Source organism: Pseudorca crassidens, chromosome 20 (assembly GCF_039906515.1).
Source record: "Pseudorca crassidens isolate mPseCra1 chromosome 20, mPseCra1.hap1, whole genome shotgun sequence".
NCBI classification, from domain to species: domain Eukaryota; kingdom Metazoa; phylum Chordata; class Mammalia; order Artiodactyla; family Delphinidae; genus Pseudorca; species Pseudorca crassidens.
In genome coordinates, this window is record NC_090315.1 from 34879832 (window position 1) to 34906337 (window position 26506).

The 26506-nt window shown below is 54.1% G+C and overlaps 1 protein-coding gene across 1 annotated transcript in view; it reads left to right on the forward strand.

Moving 5' to 3' along the window:
* The first annotated feature begins 7840 nt into the window (after positions 1-7840).
* SLC12A3 (solute carrier family 12 member 3) overlaps positions 7841-26506 on the forward strand; it is a 41672-nt gene continuing 23006 nt past the window's right edge. Inside the window, exons 1-13 of the mRNA XM_067719529.1 lie at positions 7841-10193; positions 10828-12861; positions 13298-13444; positions 14935-15010; positions 15731-15826; positions 16143-16282; positions 16675-16785; positions 17781-17892; positions 18713-18843; positions 23401-23485; positions 24422-24576; positions 24859-24966; positions 25433-25556. Of these exons, the coding sequence (XP_067575630.1) occupies positions 12580-12861; positions 13298-13444; positions 14935-15010; positions 15731-15826; positions 16143-16282; positions 16675-16785; positions 17781-17892; positions 18713-18843; positions 23401-23485; positions 24422-24576; positions 24859-24966; positions 25433-25556 (1567 nt within the window). The 5' untranslated portion in view covers positions 7841-10193; positions 10828-12579. The remainder of the gene's footprint in view (positions 10194-10827; positions 12862-13297; positions 13445-14934; positions 15011-15730; positions 15827-16142; positions 16283-16674; positions 16786-17780; positions 17893-18712; positions 18844-23400; positions 23486-24421; positions 24577-24858; positions 24967-25432; positions 25557-26506) is intronic.

A 26506-nucleotide genomic window follows, 5' to 3' on the forward strand; every position in this document is an offset into this window, starting at 1 on the left:
CAGCCCCCTCCCCACGTCCTCTGTACCAGCTCCACATGCCTGGATTCAGACTTAGGGGCCTTTAACAGGCATTCAGTCTGAAAGAAGGTAGAGGGGAGTGTCTCCTGGGGTTAGATAAAACAGGGCTGATCCTTCAAAGAAGGAAACTTGCAGAGCTGCACAGTCTGTAGGGAAACATTGAGAAGAAGGGGTGGACATTTGATTTACTGTTAACAATGATAAAGGCCAGACCTTTAAAAAAATAAATAAAAGGTTGAGGGGCTGGCAGAAGCCCAGCATTGCATATTGGCATACTCTATATGCCCTGTTGCCTTTGCCCTTGGGGTCCTTGAGAATCTGTTTCTTAGGATGGGGAGGGCAAAAGAGTTTGCCTCAGACAGTAGCTTCTGTTTGAACAGGAAAGAGGGGAGCCCGTGATCCCAGAGGCGACTTCTAACAGAGAAACAGACATACTGTAGCCTCTTGGCTGGCCGCAGCAGAGCTGACCTAGGCAGGCTCTCAGGTGGCATCCAGGGCTGGCACGGCCTGCAGCTAAGGCCCCTTCATCTGCCCCAGATTTAGCAAATAAAAGTACAGGACACCTGGTTAAATTTGAATTTCAGATAAACAGTGAATAAGTTCTTAGTATAAGTTTGTCCCAGTTTTTTCTGACTGCCTTATTCAGGCTGGCCTCTGCTGGCATCTGCTGCGTAGAGGCTTCCAGGCTTGGTACAGGCTGCCAGTAGCTCTCCAGCTACATTGGATTACCCTGATTTGTTGCACTGTTTGTGCCTCTGTGGGCAGCGGAAATGACAGTGAGATATGAAGTCACTGGAGAGAGGGCAGTAAGGGGAATTCAGTTCTGAAGAGCCAGGCAGGCTGACTGAGTTGCATGAGTGTGGACCCCCGTTGACCTCAGCTGCTAGCTTCTACTGGGTATTTTTCCGTCAGGAATTTCAAATGTGTATCTTATAAAGAGAGCAAGGAAGCAAAGTACAGCCTTTTCTCACTTGATCAGTAACTTTGATTAGAGATGTGGGGGGGGGAGAATTCTTTGCTTTGTTTGGTTGACTGATTATTTTCCTTTCATCTTTGCTTTGCTGACGTTGTCGCTCTGTGTGCTATTTGTGGGGAGAAGGGGCAGGGTGGGAGAGAGTCGCTATATGTTTTCTCACGTTCCTTCCTGTACAGTAACTTCTGCATTTACTCTGTTTAGGATGGTTCCTTCACCACCACCCCTGTCCGTAGCCAGTAAATTTCCGGAATGTTCTCCTTAAGTGTCATGTGCCCCCTTTGTTCAGTCCTTCAGTGGAGCAGAAACCTCTCTCAGGCCTCCTTTCCTGGGAATGTCCTTAACTGAGGCACAGCCTGGGGCTCCTTGGAAGGCAGCAGAAGTGCCTCTTCCCAGCCTCTGGGGGTGACTGGGCCTGGCCCCTTCTCCACTCCCTGCAAGGAAGGCTAAGGCCTGCCGAGCCCCTGGGTCCTCGAAGTCCCCACAGGTTTCTGTAAGTACAGGACTCCCATCCCAGCTCCGAAGTCTTGCTCTCCCCTCACCAGCCTCAGAGTTCAGTCCCCTGGCTAGGGATCTGAGGGAGGTCGGACTGGCTGGAGGTGTGGTGGGACAATAGATCCAGAGTATTTTGATGGTTACCCAGCATGTGGCATACATTCTGGGGCTAGGAGCTGTTGGAGCTCTGTGACCATTGACACTGGGCTCTCAGTGGAAAGCATTTTAAATGGGGGTCAATAGCCAGTTATTGGCCTTGGGAAGGGGATGCAAGATTGTTTCAATGGTGGGAGAGACTTGGGCCTGGTCACAGGACAGTTGTCCCCTGCTCTCTTGGGCAGTATCTGCCTGTGTTTCTGACCAGGAAGGGTTTTCAGGGTCTGGGGTTTGGGCTTCTGCCTGGGGATGTGCAAATGGCTGAGGAGGTAGGGGGTCTTCATTTCTCTCCACCTGGGAGACCTGGCCCTAACGAAGAGACAGGCTCTAGCTGCCTGGTGGCAGGATACTCTTTCCTTGAAGGAGCCACATGGAAGAGCTTCAGCCCATTCCCTTTGCCTGGGGGCCCTCAGCTTGTTTTGGCCCCTGCGACCTATGTGAGGCCACTTCCTGATGAATCACCTGGAAATCTGGGCCTCAGACAAGTGCCCATGTAGGGCCCACCCCATGTAGGGCTTAGTGGTCTCTTCCACGCTCTGCAGCACCTCCTGGAGCAGGGGCTGGCAAGAGCCGGTGGCTGGAGAGGGGAATCTGTCAAGGGGCTGGGGGCAGGTGGAGAGCTGGCTGCTGTGCAGTAAGGCGTAGCCAAGTTTACCCGGATCTCAGAGCTAGAAGCTTTTCAGCGGAGTCCTAGTTAAAACCTTTAAAATGCCACCCACGAGGAAAGAGGACAAGGTTAGGGCCACTGGTCACCCCAAATGAGGGGTGCTTTAGCCATTCCCTTGGAACAGCCAGATTTCCATAGAAGCCCCGGGAAGCACACAGCCACAGAGAAGTATGAGGACTGATGGTGGGCAGTGAGGCCCCAGAGCCCAGGAGAGCTGCATGCCGGCGGTGCTGTTGCTGGGGTAAGACATTTTCCTCAGGGAGGTCGGCTGGAGAGCCCCTCTGCCCAGTTGCTGCAAATGCCTCCCCCCAAACAGTGCCGGCCCAGAGGCATCACCCTCACCACCCGGCTGACCCTCTTGCACTCAGAGTGGGTCCCTGGGTGAGCTTTCATACTGGTCAGCCACACACATCAGCTGGCTTGTATTTTTAGGAAAATTAAACCAAACCCAAAAGGGCATTTTGATTCCCTAAATATGAATGTTTGGGATGTGGCCCTCTGGTGGCTGGCAGCGATTATTAGCTTTAGAAAGCACAAAAGGCCTAAGAAAGATTTCGAGACTTCTTTTTTTTTTTTTGCGGTATGTGGGCCTCTCACTGTTGTGGCCTCTCCTGTTGCGGAGCACAGGCTCCGGACGCGCAGGCTCAGCGGCCATGGCTCACGGGCCCAGCCAGTCCGCGGCATGTGGGATCTTCCCGGACCGCGGCACGAACCCGTGTCCCCTGCATCGGCAGGCGGACTCTCAACCACTGCACCACCAGGGAAGCCCCATTCGAGACTTCTTTGAAAACTAAATTCTGAAAGGAAAGAGCTCAGCAACAGTGGGGGTCGGGGGGAGGAAAAGGAAATGAATATTGTGGGACCAGCCCAAGACTGAAGGCTCTCCAAGCACAGAGCCCTGAATGGAACAAGCCCACCAGGCCTCAGGGCCTGGCATTTTCAAGAGACACCACAAGCCTTGGAGCTGGCCTGAAAGTTGGGCTAAAATCCCTATTTCACCATCTGGTAATCATGTGACTGAGGGCAAGTCGTTTGACTGCTTAGAACTAGATTGCTCAGATGTAAAGCAGGGATACCAATCATATTCCATCAGGCTAATGGGAATATGAGGTTAATTTATAGAAATCACCTACCTATTGCCTGACATACTGTGGGCCCTCAATAAAGGTTAATTTTGGCCACCCTACTCCCAGCGTTGTTTAGATGGGTCTCTAGGGCTATAGGTATGTCCTCTACCATTTGGCTTCTGCACTTCACAACAGGTTTTTCACATGGGTGCAGGGTGGACTCAATTATCCCCACCCCAGGGATGGCAATCTTTTTGTTTTTTGCAAGAGACAAATTTAGGTTAAAATTAGTAAGCCAAAAATTTGCTACAAGGGGACCAACGTTGGCATGTCAAGTTCAAGTTGTGATTCCTGTTGATTCAGTGACCGCTGATTGAAGAATGCAGTTCAACAAATGTTTGAGCATCTATCCTGTGCCAGGCATTGTTCTAGGACACAGTGGTGAAATGAATTGACATCCCTGCGTTCAAGAAGCTTACCTTTTACTGAGGTGAGACCAACAGCAAAGGGCTTCTTCCTAGGTGAGACCTAGTTGCATTTCCTGCTTTTGTAAGCTCATGGTGTGGTGTGGTAGGCGGGGAGAAGAGATAAGCAGTGTGCACAGACACTATAATAAAATAGGAAGCCTTAGGAAATGCCACAAGAAAGGGCTAGATAAAGAAGATCAGATTTCCTGTGACTGGGGGATGCAGGAACCATCTGCACTTGACGAGGATCCAGACCGCAGAGGGGTGGGTGGGGTGGGGGGGCCAGCGTGGTTTGGGTGTGGCCACCCAGCCATCCCAGAATGATACAGTGAGCTCCACTCCAGCTCCCCACTCGGCCCCAGCAGTCTCATGCAGCTGTTAATCTCTCCTATGACCTTGAAGCTGGGGAAACAGCAGGACTCAGGTGAGTTGAGGGGCCCTGGAGCCAGGTGGAGAACTGCCAGAGGTCACAGGCCTCATGTGCAGCCCTTCCTGGCTGAGCAGAAACCTGATTGTGGGGCATCCATCTTGTCCAAGAGGTGAGTATGTGGGGTTTGCACCTGGGGTGTGTGGTCCATCAGGCAGAGTGACGAGGGGTGGTCTCATTTGGGGACACACACTTGTCTTACAAATCAATAACTGTAAAGCTGTCTGTTGGCCTTAGGCAGTGAATTCAAGCAAAGGGCTGATAACCTGCTTATATATTCATGAGTCTACCCAGGATAAAAAAGCTCTTTAAAATCCTTTTACAACATGAAAGATTATTTTTAAGAACCCTAAATCAGCATTACCTTTATCAAGAAAAGCCAGATTTTGTGCTGTGCACAGCCTTAATCAACACATCTTTCTCAAGCTTATAGCCCCAGCTCTGCCATTCTCAACCCTGGATACCGATTAGGATCACCTGGGGAGCTCTTAAAAATACTGGCTTCCAAGCCCCTGCCCCCTGAGTTTCTGACTTAATTGGTCTGGGGAGGGGCCTAGGCGCTGACTGGTTTTTTAAAGATCCCCAGGTGATTTTCATGTCCTGGGTCAAGAACAGGGTCAAGACCATTGTTCTGAAGAAGCAGGGAGTGAAGTAGGCCCCTCTAAACGTGGACTCCCCCCACCTTCCTCAACAGGGACTTTCAATAAATCATAGACTGTCAGAGATGCACTAAATAGGAAGATGAAAATTCTAACTACTTAGGGCCCATTGGGTCAACTTGCCCATTGTGTACCCACCAAGGTCAAAGCTAGTTGTCTAGGATGGTTTTTGATGTTGATGGTTAATCAGTAAAAATGACACCAGTTGAAATGCATTACTGTGGGGGCAGGGGGGGGTGGCAGGGACCGCAGTGTCCATTTCCCAGGAAATCACACGTGAATGACCATCTGACAACTCTGGCCGAATCCCTGGGCCCTCATCAGGGGTGTTCTTTCCTAGTGTCCACCTGCCCCCAGCCTTCTCGCATCCACCTTTGGCAGGTACAGGCCTTGCCGGGCTTGTCCTGAGCCTCTCCAGCACTCAGTGCTGCTGCTAACGAAGCTCTCTGGGAGTGAGGACTCGATTCCCGCTCCACGTGAAGCCCCTCGGACTTGCTGCTGTAGGGCTCCATACCCTGGGAACTCGCACCCAGCCAGAGGGACCGCGTCTGGAGGGCAGACTCCCTTTGGATCCAGCCCCTTCCCCACTTTAGCACAAATGCATTCCGGATGGCAAGTGTCATCTTGCAGCTGAACCCTTGGTGACCACCGGCAGAAGATCGTTTGGGATATATATTAAGGAGGTCAGTAGCTTATTTCAAGTGTCTGGTAAAGGGGCAACAAGATGATGGGGGAGACCCTCTCTCTGGGCTTCTGGGATTCTCTGGACATTTGCCCTGTCGAAGCCCGAGTTGTGATGAATGCAAATGACCAAATCCAACTCTCTTTGGGTTTCCACCTTCTGATCCCAAGCAACCCTTCCCCGCAACTCCTCCTAATGCCCTAAATTTTTTGTTTGTTTGTTAATAAATTTTAGTGCCTGCCCTTACTAAAAAGTATTGCCTTAAATAGTCAAGAATGAGTTGGTTTCTTCCCCCACCCCCACCTTTCTTTTCTGGTAGCTAAAGAGCTGGGGGAAGGGTGGGGGGCGGAATACACACACACACACACACACACACACACACATATTTGCAGAGCAATATTAATGTCCTCTGAAATGCTTCTTCCACAAGTTCCCTCTCTCGATCATCAAAACACTCATTGAGAAGAATTATCCATTTGGCAGATGATGAAACTAAGGCACACAGGCCTGAGGTCATGAGGTAGGTGGTGCAGAGCCAGGTCCAGGCCTCCTTTGACTCTTATCCTTCCCACTCCCTCCATCTCCCTCCATGTGTCTAGGGCTGGACCCAATTTGGGCGATGGGGTGGGGGAAGCTGAGCTTTTAAAGCAGTTCGTTGATTCTAGGTCCCCTGGCCCCAGCTCCAGTATCAGGTCAGAGTCTCCTGAGCTCCAAAAGCTGCCATTAAGGAGTATTCTGATTAGGAATGCACTGTGGAGTTCAAAATCGAGCAGAATGACCATGTTTTTCCTCTATTTTTTTCAAGAAAGACAAAAAGGTTTACAGGAAAGTTAGAAAAACTGAAGGTGTATTTAAAAGTGAAAAGCTGGGGCTAGGAGAAACAATGGGTTTGGCTCCTTGGTCTCTTGGAGAGCACATAGGCTGAGTCATCAGGGTGAAGAGCACATGGTCATGCCTGTGACTACAGGACCGAATTTCTGTTAGAATCACTGCTTCAGTTTGTGTTGATGCAGCAGGAATGAACTCAAGCCACCCTTGTTTTGGGATCTTTTCCAAGTTTGAGTGGAGGGGTCAAGGGTTGATGGAGATTTATTTTCTTTATGAGAAGAGGAAGAGGGGGAAAAAAAGTGAAATCTCTTTTTATCAGATAGTGACTACTGATTATAATTCTACTTTTTGCCTTGGCTGCCAGGAAGCTCCAAGCTAACACATGGCACTCTCCTGCCTTAAATGTTTGTTTATCTCTTTTTGCCTTTATTCTAACTGTGCTACTTCATACATCCCACTCCATCATTACCCCAGCCAGAGGAAGTCATCCCTTCTCTGAACCCATGTGGCATTTTATCAGGGATTTCTGCCTTTGGGCCTTGGGTTGTGGCTGTTGTGGTCGTTACCTCCTCTGAGGAACTATATGCTACTTGAGGACATTGTGCCCTGTCCTTCTGTGTATCCTCCAAAACAGCCAGGCTGTGTCTAATACATTATTACTACCTACAATTACTGTGGAATGAATGTTGGCTAAAAAGACTTTTTTAAAAAAGCAAGTCTAACCGTGAAGAAAAAGGAACCAGGAGTTGTTCCTTTAACAATGAAAATATCTTAATCATCAAACATGTTTCCCTTTTGCTTTAGCTGCCAGTAGCTTCAAGGTACTTCAGTGTTCAACTGCTGTAACACTGTCCGGATAGAAGGACCAGGATTGCAATAGACACACTTATGTGGTTTGCAAGGCTCAAGAGAAATCTCAGTTTTCTTGGTCCTGGTTGCTTGCAGAGGTTGCAGTCAGCCTCTGGCTTCCCAGACCTTTCCAGTGCCAGACACCTCCATTGTTGCCCTTCCCCCTACACTGTATACAGGGTTTTGTGTCTGCTCCCCACTTCCTCACTACCATCAAGTCTGTGCGCCCCCCCTGTGGGCAGGGACCCAGCCTCCATCATTTGCAGCCCTGGGCCTCTGCATGGTGCTGGCCCAGGGCAGCCATCGGTCGGGGAGGATGTTTGCCCAGGCTTGTCATCACTGCCTCAAACCCTCGGAGCCACATCCAGAGGAGGAAGCTCGCCGAGTTCTGGTATCGTTGCTGCAGCTGGTGTTGTGAATCAGGCCGACGAGCAGCGCATCCTCTTACCCGGCTATTTCACGACACCAGGGTTGCATCATACCCATCCTCTCCAGGCGAGCCTCGTGGGACCGGGGCGGATGTGGACGTGGGGATGGGGCGGGGGTTGGTGTGGGGGTGGGCAGTCTGCGTGTGAAAGATTGTTCTCTTTAGCCCACTGGGTCTCAGCCCAGTTCCACCTGGGGAGATTTCTAAGAATACTGATGCCGGCCCCTCACCCCCTTTTCGGCCCCAGGCCCATAGCATCTCCAGTGGGGGAGTCAGCATTTGTCAGAGGTCCCAGTGAGATGGTTGAGTGTTGTGTGCAGTCAGGGATGAGCCCGAGGGCTCAGAGCTGTGCAGTTGTCTGTTCTGCCTGACTGTCACCAGAGCCCCTCCCGGCCCTCCCTGGCCCTGTTCTTTTTTCCTGGCACTGCTCACCACCCCACTATGCTCCCCACCAGCTTTCCAGAAACAGATGAGATCTGATTCCCCAGGACAAAGGCCAGTCTCCTACCCTGGCATTCAAGGCCCTCCTTGCCAGGTGTCCCTACTCAGAAATGACACCACATTTCCCCCATAGAGTCCTCCCTGTTCCCCTCTTCTCTCCAACTCCTGTCCTACATGAATCCGTGTGCTGGTTCTATCGGCTCTGCCTTCAGAATATATCTCAACTCCCAACACTTCTCACGACCCTGCCATCCACATCTACTCCCCGGCCCGGCCACCACCTTCATGCACCCACAGTGGCCCCACTAGTCTTGCTTTGCCCTTGCCTCCCTCCATCCAATCTCCACACAATGACCAAAGTGAACTTTGAAAAATATAAATCTGACCATCACATAATAGAACGTGCAACTTCTAACCCTGGCTTATAAGGCCTGGTGTCCCCCCTTCCATGTCTCAAACCCATCTCCTCAGTCCCTCGGCTCCTGCCATCCTGGCCTCCTTGCCATCTTGAATCCCCAGCCACACTCCTACCCCAGAGCCTTTGCACATGCTCTCTCCTCTTTCTGGAACCCCTGTGCTCACACCTGCTCACTTATGGGTGTCTCCTCCTTATTGTTGGATCTCAGCTCAAAATTCTCATTCTCAGAGAGGCCTAAATGCCCCTCCTTTAAAAAAAAAAAAAAAAAAAAAGCTTTGTTTTCTTCATAGCACTTATCACTGAATGTACCATGATGATTGCTTGTTTACTGCTTGTCTGTCTCTTCCACTAGAATGTGAGCTCCAGGAGGGCAGGGCCTTTGTCTTGTTCCCCGTGGTGCCTTCCTTACCTAGCACAGGGTATGGTATGCAGTAGGCACTCAATAAATGTGAGTGACTGAAGAAACAATCGGACCACTTTCAGCCTCATCTCCCACCATTTCTTCCCTCCCCCGCCCACCATGGCACTGTGAGCTCCAGTCCCACCACCTGGTCCCTCCCACTGACCACGCCTTCCCAAGCCCCCATGACCCAGAGCCCCCTCCATCCTTGCCTACGTCTCCCCTCAAGGCTCCCCCTCCTCCAGGGCAGCCTCCCTCCTCTGCTAGCCAGTTGCTGCGATCTCCTTGCTGGTTAGTCTGCCAGGCTAGGCTGTGAGTTCCAGTCCTGGTGCATAAAGGCTTAGGTGCCTCAGTGGCTGTGAAGACAGCAGGCCCTTCTGTCCTCACCATTTCAGCCCCCTGTGCCTGGGGTTTTCCCTTCCAGGGAGTTTCCTGAGTCTTTCTGTTCCTTTAATACCCCATTCTTCCTCCTCCGAGATCCGGGAGAGTCCAGGGGCCCTAAGTCACCCAGCCAGGGGCCCTTGAGTGAGTGAGAGCCAGCCTGATGTAGGTGTCATTTCCATTTGGCTGCTAAGTGGGGGCTGAGGGGGCTGAGGGAACGACTTGCTCAGAGCCCTGGAGAAACTGACAACTGAGACGGGAGCCTGACAGCCCCTGAGGCCAAATCCCAGGGTTTCACTCAGGGTTCCTCCAACTTCCACTCCTGGTCTCAGACCTGACAGGCTCTGGGCAACCTGGCAGCTGAAGCCCTGGAAGGCAGGAGTCGTGTGTGACCCACATGGTGCTCCCATCAAGAAGAGTGCCTCTGTGAGCATTTCTCAAAGGGATGGACTTCCATCCAAGGGCAGGAAGCCCCTTTCTTTGGCGTCTGTGCTTTGGGACAAGGAGTTCCAACAGTCCCTTCAATTGTCCTATTGATAAGCCTTTTGAGGGGTCCTGCTTAAATCCCCCCACCCAGAGACATACAGGTATGGGGGGCACAGGAAAGGCTTCTCGAAAAAGCAAATGCTCCCCTCCAGGGCTGGAAGGGACCTTGGAGCTGACCCAGGCCTGGGATTGTAGAGGGGGAGGAAGTGGCTTGCTCAAGGTCATCCAGCAAAGCTGTGGGCCCTCATTCTGCCGGGGCCCCAGTGCTGCTGGAAACCAGCCTTGGTCCCTCTGACCACTTCCTCGCTTGAGATCTTAATCACGAATTTTCCACAGCTGCTCCGGGTACAGGGTATGTAGGGACGGCATACGGGGGTGTTGGGCAGCTGTGATTTTCACCAGTCAAGTGGCAGTTAAAGATGGAGAGGGCGATAAGGTCTGTAAGCTCTACCCTGAGGCCCCGTGGGAGGGAAGGAGTAATTGGCAGATGGGGCAGGGCGCTGCAGGGAAGGTGGAAAACTGACCACAGCTGTGGTCCTGGCCCTGGAGTCCTCACCTTGGAGCCTTCCCCCGTGCTGGCAGCTGGCTTGGGCTTGGGGACACCCTCTTGCAGAAGCCTCTCTAAGGAGGGACCAGACGTCCTGGAGAGAGAGTAGGCAAGTCTGGGGGTCTGGGGAGCCCCGAGAAGTCTTTTAAAGAATTGAACACATAGTAAATATATCAACTTTGCAAAACAGTGCACAGTGATCATAATCTTTGGGGTTTGTCATCGAGGACCAGCCGTCCTCAGCTCACCTCTGTGCCTGGTTGAGCTGGGAGGACCCCGAGGATCTACCCTTTGTCCCCATCCCCGCCCCCGGGGTAGTTCTGTCAGCCAAGGGTTTCTATGGCAGCCTCTCTTTGGTTCTGGCTTCCCTTCGTTACTCATTCAACAAGCGTTTAATGAGGACCTGCTCTGTGCTGTTCTAACTGCTTGGGAATGTCAGTGAACAAGATGGGCCCAGATCCCTGCCCCCGTGGACTGGTCTTCTAGCAAGTTGGATGAACTTTATGCCCCCCTTTCCAGGAAAATGCACTTAGGTATGAAAACTTGTCTACAAATTTGTGGGGCTCCTGGACCCCAATTGAAGCACCATCATCTTAGAGGGGTGATTCCCTAACGCAGCTTGCTACCCTAACACAGTCTGAGTATTTCCTCCTGTCCTGGGCCCCTCTGAACCAGGAGTGAGGGGGCAGCAGAAGCCAGCCAGGCCCCCCGCAAGTTCTCAGTCCACTGGTGCTGACTTGCTGATGGACGTCATGGAGCCCCGGGGGGCTCTGAGCATCTCAGAGCTGGTCTCTGGGGACGTAGGTGAGCTTTGAGAGCCCAGCTCAGGTCTGAGAGGCAGGGCAGGGAGGTAGAGAAAGTGTGTCCCTCATGAGGTGGGCCAGAGCCTGGGCATAAGCCAAGCTTAGAGGCCTGTGGCTGGTGGTGGCCTTGAGGCCTCCATCCATCCCCTGCCTTCAGAAGAGCAGCTTGTCCTCCAAGACTCCGGTCAGGGGTCTGTCCTGTCCCTGGTTGTCCCCACCCTGACCATCCTCCATGTGCATCTCTCCCATCGCCGCCCTCTTCACACAGCGGGGCTGGTCTCTTTCCAGGTCCGTTTCCCCCACTAACTCAGCAGCCCTGTGAACGTAGGCCTGTGCCCGCCGTCTGCGTTCCTGCCTCCTGTCTCCACCCATGACATGGTCGATGGTCAATAAGGTTTGTTAGTTGAACGGCTGAAAGATGCAAAACGCAGCAGGGATAACAAAGAGATGAGTGGTTTTCCTGTGAGCTTTAGGCCACCCACCCCCAGGAAGCAGACTCTGAGACAAAGGTGAGCCTGCAGGGCACTCACCAGTAGAGCTCTTGGGGTCAGTACCTCTGGCGAGAGGAGAAGGAAGCAGGACAGGACAGAGGGAGGAGTGGGCTGCTGTGTAGACAAAGCCTCAGCTGACCCTGGGGACTTCTGGAGGTGGGGTGGCTCCTCAGATCCGGGGGCAGGGCATCAGGCCTTTGCATCCCGCACCTATCATTGGATGAGAGCTCCATGGGGGACCTCAGCCGTAGGCAAGGCCATTGCCATAGGAGCTGACACTGAGACCCCTCGCAGCAGCTGGGGGTTGTCCTTCTTTTCTGGTGGCACATCAGGTGGCCACCACACTACCTCTCTCATAGTAAGAGAGACTAACCTTTTATATGTGTGTGTGTGTATCTTTTTAAATGTCATACCATTCATCTATTCAAACATACTAACTAAACAAAATATAAAACTAAATACCATATACTGAAACAAGAGGTTTTTGAACGTGCATGGAGTGGGTCCTCAGGCCATCAGGCTGTCTCTGGGGACCCTCGTAGGGTCCCTAAGGATCCTCTTGGTGAACACTCCTTCGTAGGGTCCGGCTGCTGATGTCCACTGCCCCCAAACTCAGAAGAGCCTCTCTAGGACCCAGGGGCTGGGCATGCCCCCCTTCTCTGCTGACCCAGCCCCGGCTCCCAGTCCAAGGCCATGTTGCTATCTCCAAGATCAGATGGTGGGTAGGACAGCATCAGGCACGTGCTCTGCCTCCCACCCCGTCCAGGGACCTTGCTCGCCAGCTGTGGGCGGTTTGGGCCAACCTCTCCGCCTCCTCCCTGCTGTGGCCCCAGCCTATAAAGCCACCCTGCGTGTACCCGCCGACCCTGGCCCCCTCCCCCGACACCCAGAGCCACAATGGCAGAGCTGCCAGTGTCGGAGATGCCCAGGGACCCTGCTCTGTGCAGTGGGCGCTTCACCATCAGCACGTTGCTGGGGGGCGATGAGCCCCCCCCACCGGCCGCCTATGAGAGCAGCCACCCCAGCCACCTGACCCACGGCAGCACCTTCTACATGCGCACCTTTGGCTACAACACTATCGATGTGGTGCCTGCCTACGAGCACTATGCCAACAGCACGCTGCCCGGCGAGCCCCGAAAGGCCCGGCCCACGCTGGCCGACCTGCACTCCTTCCTCAAGGTAAACACCGTCCCAGAGGAGTGGCCCTTCCTGCTGTGTGACCTTGACCAGTTACCTAACCTCTCTGAGCCTTGGCTCTGTCATCTGTGTCATGGGGACAAACAGGTGTCTTCCTCATGGGTTGAGAGGCCCACATGGAATGCGGGTATGGGAGCTGTAAAGCTCTGGGCACATGTAATATTCATTGCCCAGTCATTGGCGACCCAGTCAAGCAATCTAGGGTTGCCCACAGAGGTAACGAGCTCCCGGTCAGTGGAAGTTTACAGAGTTTACACTCACCTAAAGGAGATGGGGAGAGGAGGGTAAGAAAGGTCTGCAGCAGAGACAGGGCTTGCTGGTTTGCTACTTGGGAGGCTGGACGGTGGAGGGTGGGGAGGCGGGGGAGCTGGATTGTCATGACCCCTGGCTGCCTGACCCACGGTCTCTGCGCTCCCAGCAGGAAGGCAGCCACCTGCATGCCCTGGCCTTTGACAGCCGGCCCAGCCATGAGATGACCGATGGGCTGGTGGAGGATGAGGCAGGTACCAACGGCGAGAAGAACCCTGAGGAGCCTGTGCGCTTTGGCTGGGTCAAGGGAGTGATGGTGAGTGGGGCGTGGATGGGATGTTCAGGGATGGGGGTAGGGTGACAGAGCTCCATTCAGGCTCAGCTTGGACTCTCGGGCCTTAGTAGTCAAGGCAGACCCAAGACTCAGCCCGGACCTCAGTTTCCCCATCTGCCTAGTGACCTCAAATTTTCTCTGCTTTTGTACTTCCTGACCTCCGTTTACCTCCCAGACTGAGACCTAACCGTGGGGAAGATCTCTATTTGTCTGCTCAGTCATCATGTGACCTTAGACAAGTTACTTAACCTGTCTATGCCTCACTTTCATCGTCTATGAAATGATGAGCATTCAATGAATTAATAGATGTAAAGCGCTTGGATGAATGCCCACCTTGGAGTTATTGAGAGAAACTGTGTTTCCCCAAAGAGCCACCAGAGGGCAGTACTAAACACAAATCCACAACATTGTTTTCTCATTCTCCACGATGGGAAGGAGAAGGTTTGCTGTTTTAGACCCCAAGATAGCAAACAATCTAATGTACTTGGCTTTGGAAGACATTATGGCACTTTACAGAGGGGATCGCATGAGATCTAGGAGAAAGCTTCCCGCTCTGGGAGGCAGGAAGCCTGGGTTCTGCCAACTGCCTGCTTGGCTGTGCCTCTTTCTCCATCTGAACAGTCAACCCCCCTCTAGCTCCAGAGGCCCGTAATCCGGAGTCTGGGTCTCCCTCCCTCACTGTGGTGGCCAGAGCCTGGTGTGGGCCCATTCAGTACCTCAGAGCATATGGAGGGCCTTCGAAATTTCCCAGGCCTAAAATTTTGAATCACTATGTTATATACCTGAAGCTAATATAATATTGTAAATCAACTATACCTCAATTTTTTAAAATAAATTACATTCAAAAAATTTTTAAAGGCTTAAAAAAAAAAAAAGAAAAGAGAAAGAAAAAAGAAATCCCCCTGGGCTTGTAAATGCCATATGTCCCCCACCCCAAGACGTGGCTGGGGTCAAAGACCACACCAGCCCCTCCCACATGGGATTCCAGCCTCAGCTGTGGCGTCTGGCTTTGCTTTAAATTCGGAAGCTGAAGTCAAAGCCACCTGAGCCCTGATTTCTGCTTGTATATAGGGCATTGGCTCAGCTGGCGTTTGCTGAGTTCCCCCTGAATGCCAGGCTCTGGGCCAACAGCTGGCCACTGGGCCATGAATGGGGCTGGCAGACACAGGACCCTGGGCTTGGAGCAGGGTGAGGGGTGATAATGCTTGCTGCCCATCCTCAGGCCTCGATGGAAGGAGGGTAGGAGAGTGGTGGGAGGGACAGGGGGGTCTCTGGGTACCCCTCCCCTCCCTGCCCCACAGAACCAGAGAGGCACTGAAGTGGGCACCCACTAAAGTGGGTGAAGCAAGGAAAGAACCCAGGTGTCCCCTAGGTGCCCGATGCCATGCCAACACTGGGGACAGGGACTTATGTGCTTGACCTTGGGGTACTCAGCCCCCCCCAGGTGGCCTCTGACCCCCCTCTCCTCCCAGATCCGTTGCATGCTCAATATCTGGGGTGTGATCCTCTATCTGCGGCTCCCCTGGATTACCGCCCAGGCAGGCATTGGTGAGTGCTGCCTCTGGGGGGCAGGGGGAAGGTGCGCCCGGGTCCTGGTCCTCCCAGGCTCCATGGGAGCAAACTTGAACTTGGGTTACAGAGCCCACGGGTTACAGAGGTCAGGGCAGTGTGGCCAAGGAGCACTGGACGTGGAGTCAGCAGGCCTGGGGGCTCTCCCTGGCTCGGTTTGCCCTCAGTAAGTCACTTAACCTCTTGGAGCCAAGTTTCTTCTGCAGAGCATCTGGGTTAGGAACTCACACTGTGGACAGACCAGCTGCTAGCTCTGTACCATGCTGTGTGACCTTGGACAAGTTTTTAACCTCTCTGAGCTTTGGTTTCCTCATCAGTTAAATGGGGGCAATAACTGTCCCCACCTCACAGATCTATTGTGGGGTTCCTCTGATGCACATAAAACAGCACAGGGTTTGGCACCCAGAGGTGCCCATCAAGTAGTAACTATTACTTTATTTTTTATTATTAAGAGAGGATACCTACCCTTCCATACGTAATGATTCTTTACATGTTGGCTTATCAGCTCCCTGGCTATTTAGAATATACCAGGAGGTAGGCAGAGACCCATTTTTCAGATGAGAAAAGTGAGGCTCAGAGAAGGAAAGTGACTTAAGTCATGTGGTGAATCAGTTGGCTGATTCAGGTTCCTCAAATGGCTCCTTCTGAGAAATGCCCTGACTGAGTTTTGGGGCGATCACCTCCCCCCCACCCCCACAGTCCTGACCTGGATCATCATCCTGCTCTCGGTCACGGTGACCTCCATCACGGGCCTCTCCATCTCGGCCATCTCCACCAACGGCAAGGTCAAGTCAGGTGGGCCCCTCCCCAGCCCCAAGGTCCTCCTCGTGTAGGTCCCCGAGTATTCACCCCGGAAACGGGTCTCTGAACCACTCCCTACCCTCCACCCCCACCCAGACAGGGACACCCCAGGCTGCCCCTGTTGATTCCAGTTGTAGGCTTCGGGCAGGCTCTCCACACCTATGGGATGGGATGGCCTTGGTTGTCTCCTGCTCCATGAACCCCCTGGGCCCCATGCTCACCCCCTCCCAGCCTCAGCTCTGCCTGCCCCAAGTCCACCCCAGCCAGGTGACTCCTCTGGTTTCATGGCTCCTGGCTCTGTCCCCAATAGGCGGCACCTACTTCCTCATCTCCCGGAGTCTTGGCCCAGAGCTAGGGGGCTCCATCGGCCTCATCTTTGCCTTCGCCAACGCTGTGGGTGTGGCCATGCACACTGTGGGCTTCGCAGAGACCGTGCAGGACTTGCTCCAGGTGAGGTAGGGGCTGGACCCCGGGCAGACAGAGCCCCGGCCGCCTGCCACATTCTCCTCCACACCTTCTGGGCCTGGCCTTCCTGCCCCTCTACCCAATTTGGCCTTTAGGGACCAAAGCCACAGTCCGATCATTGTGGGTGACTCTGATGATCTCTTCAAATAAAGACCGTCCCCAGAAGTCTCCTTCAGGGTTGCGTGTTGCCTTTAGGGCCAAATTGTCCAGACCCATGCAGTAGCTGCTTTGGAGGACTTGTGGGCAGGGGAGGAGTTTGAGTTTGTGTTTTCCTATGAGAGGGCAACCATAAATGAGGTAAATCACGGTGGAGGAGCCTGGGGGGTGGGGTGGGCTGTTCAGAGGCAGCACGCAGCCTAGCCTGTCACTTCCCCCAGGAGTACGGCTCACCCATCGTGGACCCCACCAACGACATCCGCATCGTTGGCGTGGTCACCGTCACTGTGCTGCTGGCCATCTCCCTGGCTGGCATGGAGTGGGAGTCCAAGGTGAGGACAGGATGTTGGGGAGGGATGTGGGCACGGTCGAGTGCGGAAGCGGGAATCGCGGGACCTGGTCCCAGTCTTGGTTCTGCCTCTTGTGTGTGTCAGATGAGCTTTAAGTTCTGCTGCTGTGACACAGACCCTAAGGAAGGGGGCCTTAAGCCAGAATCGTTCATTTCTCTCTCATGGAACAGTCCAGGTGTGTGTGTGTGTGTGGCCCCTGGGGACCAGGTATTCAGGCGCCTTCCATCCTGTGGCCTCTCTACCCCTGGGGTGTGGCCCTCATCCACCTGGCCCATGACGGCCCCCACCTCCATGTCCACAGCCCAGTCAGCAGGAAGGGGAAAGAGGGTGGAAAGGAGAGAATCCCCTTCCCCTTTCCTTTTCTGTCCCAGCCTGGAAGTTGTACATATTCCTTCTGCTCACTTCCCGTTGGCCGGAACATGGTCCATGGCCACACCTCACTGTAAGGGGGGCTGGGGAAACGTGGTCTTCATCTGAACCTATCCCAAGCCCCGAGTCAGAGGTTCAGCATGAAATAAGGGAAGAGATGTTGGGCCACAGCCGGCAGCCTTGACCAGCACAGCCCAGGCGCCGGCCGCCCCGCCTCTCGCCCCCTGGCTCTGACCTCCAGCTCCACCACCTCCCCACTGTTCCTTGAATGCACCAAGCTTATGCCCCCATCATTCTGCTGCTCCATTATCCTCCTCCTTCAGGACCCTTGAAGACACCTTCTCAGGCCACCCTGCTAAAGTAGCCTCAACCCAGTCCCCGGGACACCCCCTGTTCTTACTCTAGATTCATCCTCCTTATTTATCAGCAAGACAGGAGCCTTGCTATGTCGCCAGCTCCTAGAACAGAGCCTGTGGAGTAATGGGTGTTGAATGAGTGAATGAATGAATGAATGAGAGAGTAAGGGACCTGGGGCAAGCTCTTCCCTGCTGGGGCTCCCTGAACAGGCGGAGCCAGACCGTCTGACCTCCAGGCTCCCTTCCTCCCAGGCCCAGGTGCTCTTCTTCCTCGTCATCATGGTCTCTTTTGCCAACTACCTGGTTGGGACACTGATCCCCCCCTCTGAGGACAAGGCCTCCAAAGGCTTCTTCAGCTACCGGGGTACGTGCGGGTTGGGGCCACTGCCCGTGGCTCTGGGGACAGGGACAGTCTGCCCACCAATCTGGCCCATTATGTGGGCACCGGTGTTACCGAACCAAACTTGGGTCCGCTTACCCGTGTGCAGTAAAGCCAATCTACTGACACTGGGTTGTGGTGAAGGAAAGTGCAGCGTTTATTTCAGGGTCAAGCAAGGAGTCCAGGGCAGCAAGTGCTTAAAAGACCCAGACTCCCTGAAAGCTTTCAGGGAAAGGTTTATAAAGATAGAGTGAGGGAGGGGGGGGTGTGGGGTGTGTGATCAGCTGGTGGACATTCTTCTGATTGGCTGGTGGTGAGGTAATCGGGAGTCAACATCATCAGCCTTCTGGTTCCAGCTGGTCTGGGATCTACGTGCTTGTGGGCAGCACGCAGTTAACTTCTCCCACCTGATGGGAGTTTCAGTAGCTGCAAAACAGCTCAAAGGATCTGGCCCAGAATATTATCTATAGCCCTTGAGGAGGAACTAAAAGTCCTTGACTTTGTTTAATGGTTAAGCTACTATTATTTTGTCTTGCTTGACTGTTTTCTTCCTGCATGTTCTCACTTCTCTGATTAAATGTATTCTTTGACTAAAGCTTATCTACAGACAAAAGGCAGGCAGAGGACATGGGTGGGGGTCAATTCTGGGAAGGCCCCATAGGGTCCTGCTCAGTTACATGGGGAGGCTGGCACCCCTGACCCCCACAGCCAGGAGCTGCCATGGGAACCTCCTGCCCGCCCGGCTGGGCCCAGAGAGGGTGCCCAGGCCTTCCAGGAGGCCCTGACTCAGGCCTTGTTTTTCCAGCGGACATTTTTGCCCAGAACTTGGTGCCTGACTGGCGGGGCGTGGACGGCAGCTTCTTCGGAATGTTTTCCATCTTCTTCCCTTCAGCCACGGGCATCCTGGCGGGAGCCAACATCTCCGGGGACCTCAAGGTGAGCAAGACGCCCAGCCCTCCTGCCTCCTGGCCCTATCCTACCAGGATGTCCCACTGGGCACTGAGTGGAGCCCTGAGACCCCAGGGCCACAGCTTCTAAACTTCTGTGCGACGCAATCCAAGCCAACCCAAATCCATCCCATTCATCCCACTCCATCCTGAGGCTGTTGATTGGCACCACTGCACTCTAGGCCTTGAGGGCCACCCCCACATGGGCTAGTCTCCTCCCTCGATCCTGGGACTCCCAGCCTAAGGGGAAGACTGACCCAGCTTGACCTTCCAAAACTCAGACGGGATCGGGCACATCCTCCCAGGGCTCTCCATCGTCTTGATGCGGGCAGGCTCCTTGGCACGGCATGTGAGGCCCCAGCCCCATGGGAACTGTTGCTGTTCCCATGACCCCTGCCCCAGCCCTGAGGATCTACTGCTTTGCCCCTGTTGCCCTGTCCCTCCCTCCACACCTTTGCCTCTGCTGTGCTCTCTACCTGGGACTCGCCATCCTCATTTCTTTACCTTGTAAAGTTCTGTTCCTCCTGCAAATTAAAGCCTCCATCCTTACACCTCTCCCAGCCCTTCTGTCAGAGTCTTGGTTCCTCTAATTTAGTGATGTCAGGCCACTTATGTCTCTGCCCCGCCGCATCTGGAGAACTGGGGCCTACCTCTATGTCCCTATTCCCAGCTCAGGGTCTGACGCGTGCTAGGTGCTTGGTGCCTGTGTGTTGAGTGAACAGTGGTGGGATGTGGCAAATGGGAAGTGTTAGAGCAGAAGTACAATGCGCACAAGTGGGGGAGAAGTGCAGACTGAGGTGGCAGGGGCTCCAGCAAAACTTCTGGCTGAAGGTGGGGCTGAAGCTGGGCTCTGAGAGACGAGAAAGCCAGCGGCATCTTTGCCAGAGGGAGGTTATCAAAGGAGCTGGTACACAAGTGGGGATGAACAGTGAGAAGCCTGGCTTTGTGCTGGGGACCTTCACCCTCCATCTCAGTCCCGCTTGAAAGGTGCTCCCTGATGCATTTTCTTAAATGAGTTAAGAATTGTGCACTGGAGGCAATCTCGAGTTGCAGCGTGGCTCTAGCAGGACCTGGAGATCGGAGGGAGGCTGTGTTTGCCCGGCTCCTCTCCCTTCTCTGGGGAGCAGCCAGCAGGGGCCTGGTCTGTCTGCCCCGAGTTCTCTGCAGAGCTCGGGCTTGTGCTCAGGTGGCCTGGTTCCCCTCCCAGCCCCGTTATAGATCATCATAGCCTGGGGATTTATCTAGATGCTTTATCAAGCTTCTTAGGTTACCAACTGGCCCAGTGTGCAGGCATCAGGGTCAGGCAGCTGTCCCAGAGCTGGGGGTAGGGGCAGGCATTTTCTTCTGTCTTAAATGCCCTCAAGCCCTAAAGGGACACTTTTCTCCTAGATCTGGCCCCTTGCTCATCCAGTGGGACAGTAAGTCCTCAGCGAAGAGCAGCTCCCGTTCATGGGGACTTTATGCAAGTCCCTTAAAACCTCTCTGGACCTCAGCTTCCCCAGCTGTAAACTGGGACTCACGCAGCCCTGGCTTCCCAGGGCAGGGAGCAAGGATTCAACGTGCTAATTTACATAAAGTGCTTACAACAGTGCCCAGCCCAGAGGAAGTGCTAAAGGCTGGTTGTCAAGGTCAATGTCATTTTTACCATGTGGCCGGCACGGTGCCTCCTTCTTTAAAAATAGTATCTGTGGGACAGCTGTAAGCTTCTACCATCATCACTCCCATGTTACAGACGAGCAAACCAAGCTCAGAGAGGGTTAGGGGCTTGCCCAGGGTCCCACACACAGGTGTCAGAGGATCTGGAATTCAAGTTTCTAAAACAAAGAGACCTCAACTTTATCACAACAACTCCATCATTCAACCAATATTTTTTGAGCACCTGCTTTGAGGCTTGTGGATGCAGCAGTAAACAAAAGAGACACAAATTCCTGCCCTCATGGAGCTGACATGCTAGTGAGAGAGACAATCAACAAATAAATAAGTAAAATCTGTATTTTGCCTGATGGTGGTTGAGCGATGGAGAGAAAAATCAAGCAGAGAAGTGGGGAGGCAATCCCTGGGTCAGGGGTGCAGAAGCATGGTGTGAATTTACACAAGGTGACCAGAGACTCCTGAGAAGGTGACATGTGAGCCGAGACCTAAAGGGGTGATGACAAAGTTGTCATTGTTACTATTAACCCTTTACATCCCCCAACCCTTTAGTGCTTACAGAGCAGTCTCGTGACCATGATCTCATGTTGGTTTAATCTTCACAACCACCCTGTGCTAAGGCCAAGAAAATCATTATTAACTCAATTTGCTGATGCGGGGGATGGGTGCTCAGAGACAAGGGACTTCCTAGTGACTGCCGTGGGATCTGTGCCAGGCTGGTGTTGTCCCAGGTTGTGTCGCGTTACAGTCCCCACCCCTAACCGCTTATGTTTACAGGTGCTGGCTACATGCCAGGCTACTTTCTTATTTCACAGATAGCGGGGGAGAGACACTGAGGCTCAGAGAGGTTAAACGGTTTGTTCCCAGGCACACAGCCAGGAAGAGATAAGCAAGATGTGGACCCAGATATGCCTGATTTGTGAGTTGGGCTCTGAGATTTCATGCCGAGACATGAGGGTAGGATGGAAGCCTGGTGTATTCATTTCCTGTGGCTGCTATAACACGTTACCACAAACTTGGTGGCTGACGACAATGGAAATTTATTCTCACACAGTTCTAGAAGCCAGAAGTCCAAAAAAAGGTGTCAGTAGAGCCATGCTCCCTCTGAAGGCTCTAGGGAAGAATACTTCCTTGCCTCTTCCAGCTTCTGGTAGCTTCCAACAATCCTGAGCATTCCTTGGCTTGTAGCTTCATCCCTCTAGTCTCTACCTCTGTCTTCATGTGGCCTTCTTTCCTCTGTGTGTCTCTGTGTGTCCTCTCCTCTCCAGGGACACCAGTCATTGGATTTAGGGCCCACCTAATCCAGTGTGACCTCATTTTAGCTAATTACATTTGCAAAGATGCTATTCCCAAATGAGGTCATATTCTGAGGTTCTGGATAAATGTGAATTTTGGGAGACACTATTCCACCCACCATAGGAGATCTGGGAGGTTGACCTGGTCTGTTGGCCTTGGGACCAGGGACTCAGGGCAGGGCTGGCTGGCCCATAGTCGCAGGGCCCCCAGAGCAGAGACCTCAGCAGCCTGGGGTGCTCCAGAGCCTCCAGCCTCTCTCCAGCTCTGCTCCCACTTCTCTCTGACCCGCCGCGCCCTTCCTGCCACCCCAGTGCCTTCAGAGCCACGTAAATCGTCCCCTCCACCCTGAGGCCTTCCAGCGTTCCTGGCAGTGTCTCCCCCACCTTGTTTCCCAGTGCACTGTGATCCTCTCTGTGGCGGGCACCATCTGCCCTGTGTTGGCAGGATCCCACCTGTACCTCCTCCGCTTGGGCCAGGGCTCCTTAAGGGCAGGTTCAGGGCCTGGTCATCACAGATTGACCATGGGTTCCAGCACAGGGCTCCGAGTGTCTGAGGCAGAGAGCTGGACCATGGCCAGCTTTGCTTCGACTTGCCAGTGAATTTGAACAGTGTCATGGTCCCTCCAAGCTCTGTCACCTGTGATTCTTCCTGCCAGCTGAGCGGTGAGCAGAACGGCCCAGAAAAGCCTGGCAGGTTTACGAATTTACTTCCTATGACTGACGTGACCTTCGCCTCCAAGCTAGGGTCTGTGCCTGGATGGGAAACTTGCCATAAAAATCCCAGCCTGCGTTACTCCACCCAGGATCAGCACCCCCGGGGGGCCTGAGGCTGTGGACCTTGGTGTGGTCAGGACCAAGCCGCTGGGGCTCAGTGAGCTGGGCCTTGCTCACAGCTCCCTGGCCTCAGTTTCGCCACCAGCCACTTCTCAGGAAGCTATGTTTGAGAAAGTGCCTGGAAGAATGAAACACATGACGTGGATGTGAAGGTCGGCTACTACTGCCAGGAAAGCACCAGCAGAGTTCTTTCTCGAAGGGGAAGGAGAGAGTTTGGGGCTTGTCTATATATTGATTGCTGTGGAACCAGACAAATCAACTGGTGCATAATAGTGACTGCACGCAGTGAGCCCAGCTGGTGAGCTGGGCCCTGGTCTAGGAGCTTGACAAGGATTAATTGGTTTCACCAGCATCCCTGTGAGGCTGGAGGGGCTGAAGCACGGGAGGACATGCACGCTGCCCAGCGATCACCTGGATTTGACCCCAGGCAGGCTGACTCGGGAGCCCTCCACCTCACCCCACCCTTCACAGCCCCCAGAGCAAGCGTCAGCCAGGTGTCCTCGGGGACCAGGCCTGGGGCTGCTTGGAGTTCCTCTCTCTGCCTTGGGCTCCCAGGGCCCTGAATGTGGTCTCAGCCGTCCCCTTGGTTCTGTCCTGTCCCCCTCTGTGGGTCCTCAATCTCGAGGTGCCTTCCTCTCAGTGCCCCGGGGAAGGGGGTTCTGGTGGGTCAAGGTCAGTGTTTGCTGCCCCACCCTCAGCCTGACAAGGACAGGGCCTGGGAGGAGGCCCAGGGGCTGCCTGATGCCCTCTCTCCCTCCCTCCTCCAGGACCCTGCTATAGCCATCCCCAAGGGAACGCTCATGGCCATTTTCTGGACCACCATTTCCTACCTAGCCATCTCGGCCACCATTGGTAAGCTGCCGACCCAGACCGTGGAGGGGTCACAGGGTGCCTCCTGGCTCTCTAACAAGGATGGCTGGGCCAGGAGGACATGGCACCCCCAGGAAGTGGAGCCTCGAACTTTATTTGGGGGGCCCCTTGGGGGGTAGTTTGTGGTGGAGATGGGGGATCACCCCAGGCTCCTCTGGTCCCTTCAAACCTCAGGTTACAGATTCCATGGTATGAAAATCCTATAGGAAAAGTCATGTTCCAACTCCAGGAATAATGATCAAAACAATGAGGAGGAGGAGGAGGAAGATGACTCTAGCAACTGACTTATCACCACGTGCCCAGCCCTTTACATGCCTTATTGCATTTAATCTGGGCACTATCATTTCTGCCACTTGACGGAGGAGAAAACAAGGGCTTAGCGAGGTTAAGCGACCTGCCCAAGGTCACAGAGCCTGAGTGGTAGAGGTGGGCTGTGGACCAGGCCTGGGCTGCTGACACTCGCCTCTCACTGAGATCCTCACACATGCTCTTGCTCCCAATAGCCACATCGTGGGGAGAGCTGCTCGCAGGTGGCCAAGGGACGTGGCCCAGGTCCTAGCCACTTAGGGCCTGAGATCTGGTTCTCCATTTTAAGGAGGACACTGTGACCTCAGGTCACTTAAGCTCCCTGTGCCTCTGTAGAATGGCAATGACAATAAAAGTAGTAGTAATACCTGTTTCCCCAGAGCGTTTAAAGTCCTTAACACAGGACCTGGCACATCGGAGGTGCTCCTGCATGGTAGCTAAACTCATTGTCGTCGTCATCATCATCATCATTATTATCATAAAGTAAAAGAAGAGCTGGCCCATCAGCAGCATGTCGCCCTCTGCAGAAGCGTCTGGCGTTTTCGGAGTGGGGAGGGGAGGGGAGGGGAGAGGAGGGAAAGGAGGCCTCCCCACGCCCTCCTTCCTCCTCAGGCTCCTGTGTGGTTCGAGATGCCTCCGGGATCCTGAATGACACGGTGACCCCCGGCTCAGGCGCCTGCGAGGGGCTGGCCTGTGGCTACGGCTGGAACTTTACTGAGTGCTCCCAGCAGCACAGCTGCCGCTACGGCCTCATCAACCACTACCAGGTACGCGCGGCCCTGCCAGAGGCAGGGAGGGCCGGGTGGAGGCTGGACTGGGCTGGGGTAGACAAGGTTTGGGGGGCTGGCCCCAGGCTTGGGAAAAGAGCTTCAGGTAGGGGCCTGGGCCCAGTTTTTGCCGTGGCGGGCACTGGGTCCCCAGTGAGGGTTGCAGACTCAGGTGGCAGCTCCCAGACTCAACCCCTGCCTGCAGCGGGGACTGGGGTGCCCGGGGTGGGGGCTCTGGACCCCACCCCTCACCATGGGGGCCCGAACCCCATGTCCTTGCAGACCATGAGCATGGTGTCGGGCTTCGCACCCCTGATCACGGCCGGCATCTTTGGGGCCACCCTCTCCTCAGCCCTGGCCTCTCTCGTCTCTGCCGCCAAAGTTTTCCAGGTGAGGCTGTGGAAAGGGGCGGGAGTGTCTAGGAGGCCAGGTGCAGGGGGCCCCAGGTGACTGCCACAAAGGCCTGGAGGAGTCATATGACCCGGTGTCTAGACTGAAGGAAAAGGAGCTAGTAAAGCAAACGCTTGCAGGAAGCAGCCCCTTCCTGTGCCGAGCTTTGAAGAGCAGCTGCCTTTCCCACCCCTCACTCCCTCTGTGCAGCCTGGCACCCCGTTTGCAACCCCCTCCCAGTTTCCCTCTGATGTGATCAGCCCCTTTTGCCCTTTCAGTCTTCGTGGTGAGGTGGGGAGGGCAGGAGATCTGTCCCCTTTCAAAAGACAGAAGCCGGGACCCAGTTCAGGAAGTGCCCTGCTGAGGTCACGGAGAGAGCAAGCAGGGCCTGGGGTCCAGGTGGCCACAGGGGAGGGGATGGGGCAGGTCCCGGCCAGGGGGTGAGCCCGTCGTCCTGTGCCCACAGTGCCTGTGCAGAGACCAGCTGTACCCGCTGATCGGCTTCTTCGGCAAAGGCTATGGCAAGAACAATGAGCCAGTGCGTGGCTACCTGCTGGCCTATGCCATTGCTGTGGCCTTCATCATCATCGGTGAGTGGCCACATGGTACGCAGGGCTGCCACCTCTCCCGGCCAGCCGTGAGGGCCATGGGGACAGGGCCCGACATGCTTTCCCTGGCTCTGCATTCCTGTGTCCTGGCAGCCGGGACCTCCCTCCCCAGGTCTGAACTAGCCCCCAGGAGCACATTGGGAGCACAGGACAAGCTGACTGACTCCTCCTCGGGAGCTGGTACAAACAGCTGGATCACTATCTCTGTAGGTATAGAACCTAGACCAACCTCATTTCTCAGACCTTGAGCTGCTGGATCCCTTGGGCTCCAAGGTAGGGGTTGCCTTAGGAGAAAGATTCCAGTTAATCAGTTAGTTAGATTGACTTTCTATCCTGGCTTTGCCATATGCCAATTGTGTGACCTTGGAAAAAATCACTTCACCTCCTAGAGCCTCTGTTTCCTCATCTGAAAAATGGGAGTAATGATGCATAGAGGGTGTGTCACAGATGGGCAGGAAGAGACCATGTGTATATATCACACACACACACACACACACACACACATGCATTCACATACGCACACACTCATGTGTGCACACTCCCCAGTACTTCCTGATTTACTTAGCCAACGAGGCAGAACTTGCTAGGAGAGAGGTGGCCCTACCAAGCAAGGGCAATCGCCGTGCCTTGGCATGATGACCCCTGGTTCCTGCTCCCTATGCAGGAATGGGGTCAGGATCAGCTGTTGGTGAACCTTCCCAGGCTGGGGGGGCACCTTCCTGCCACAGCTGAATCCCTGCTCTAATACTTAGGCTGGCGTCACCAAGCCATGAGACATAACCCAATGGTCTAGCCACTTCCACTCAAGGGAACCTTTCTGGACACTAGATACTCCTGGATCCTGCACCAGATGAAGAGGCAGCAGGGCCACAAGCAGGGAATGGAAACACCTAGTCAGGCCTGGCATTCCCAGATGTTCCTGGATGTTTTCT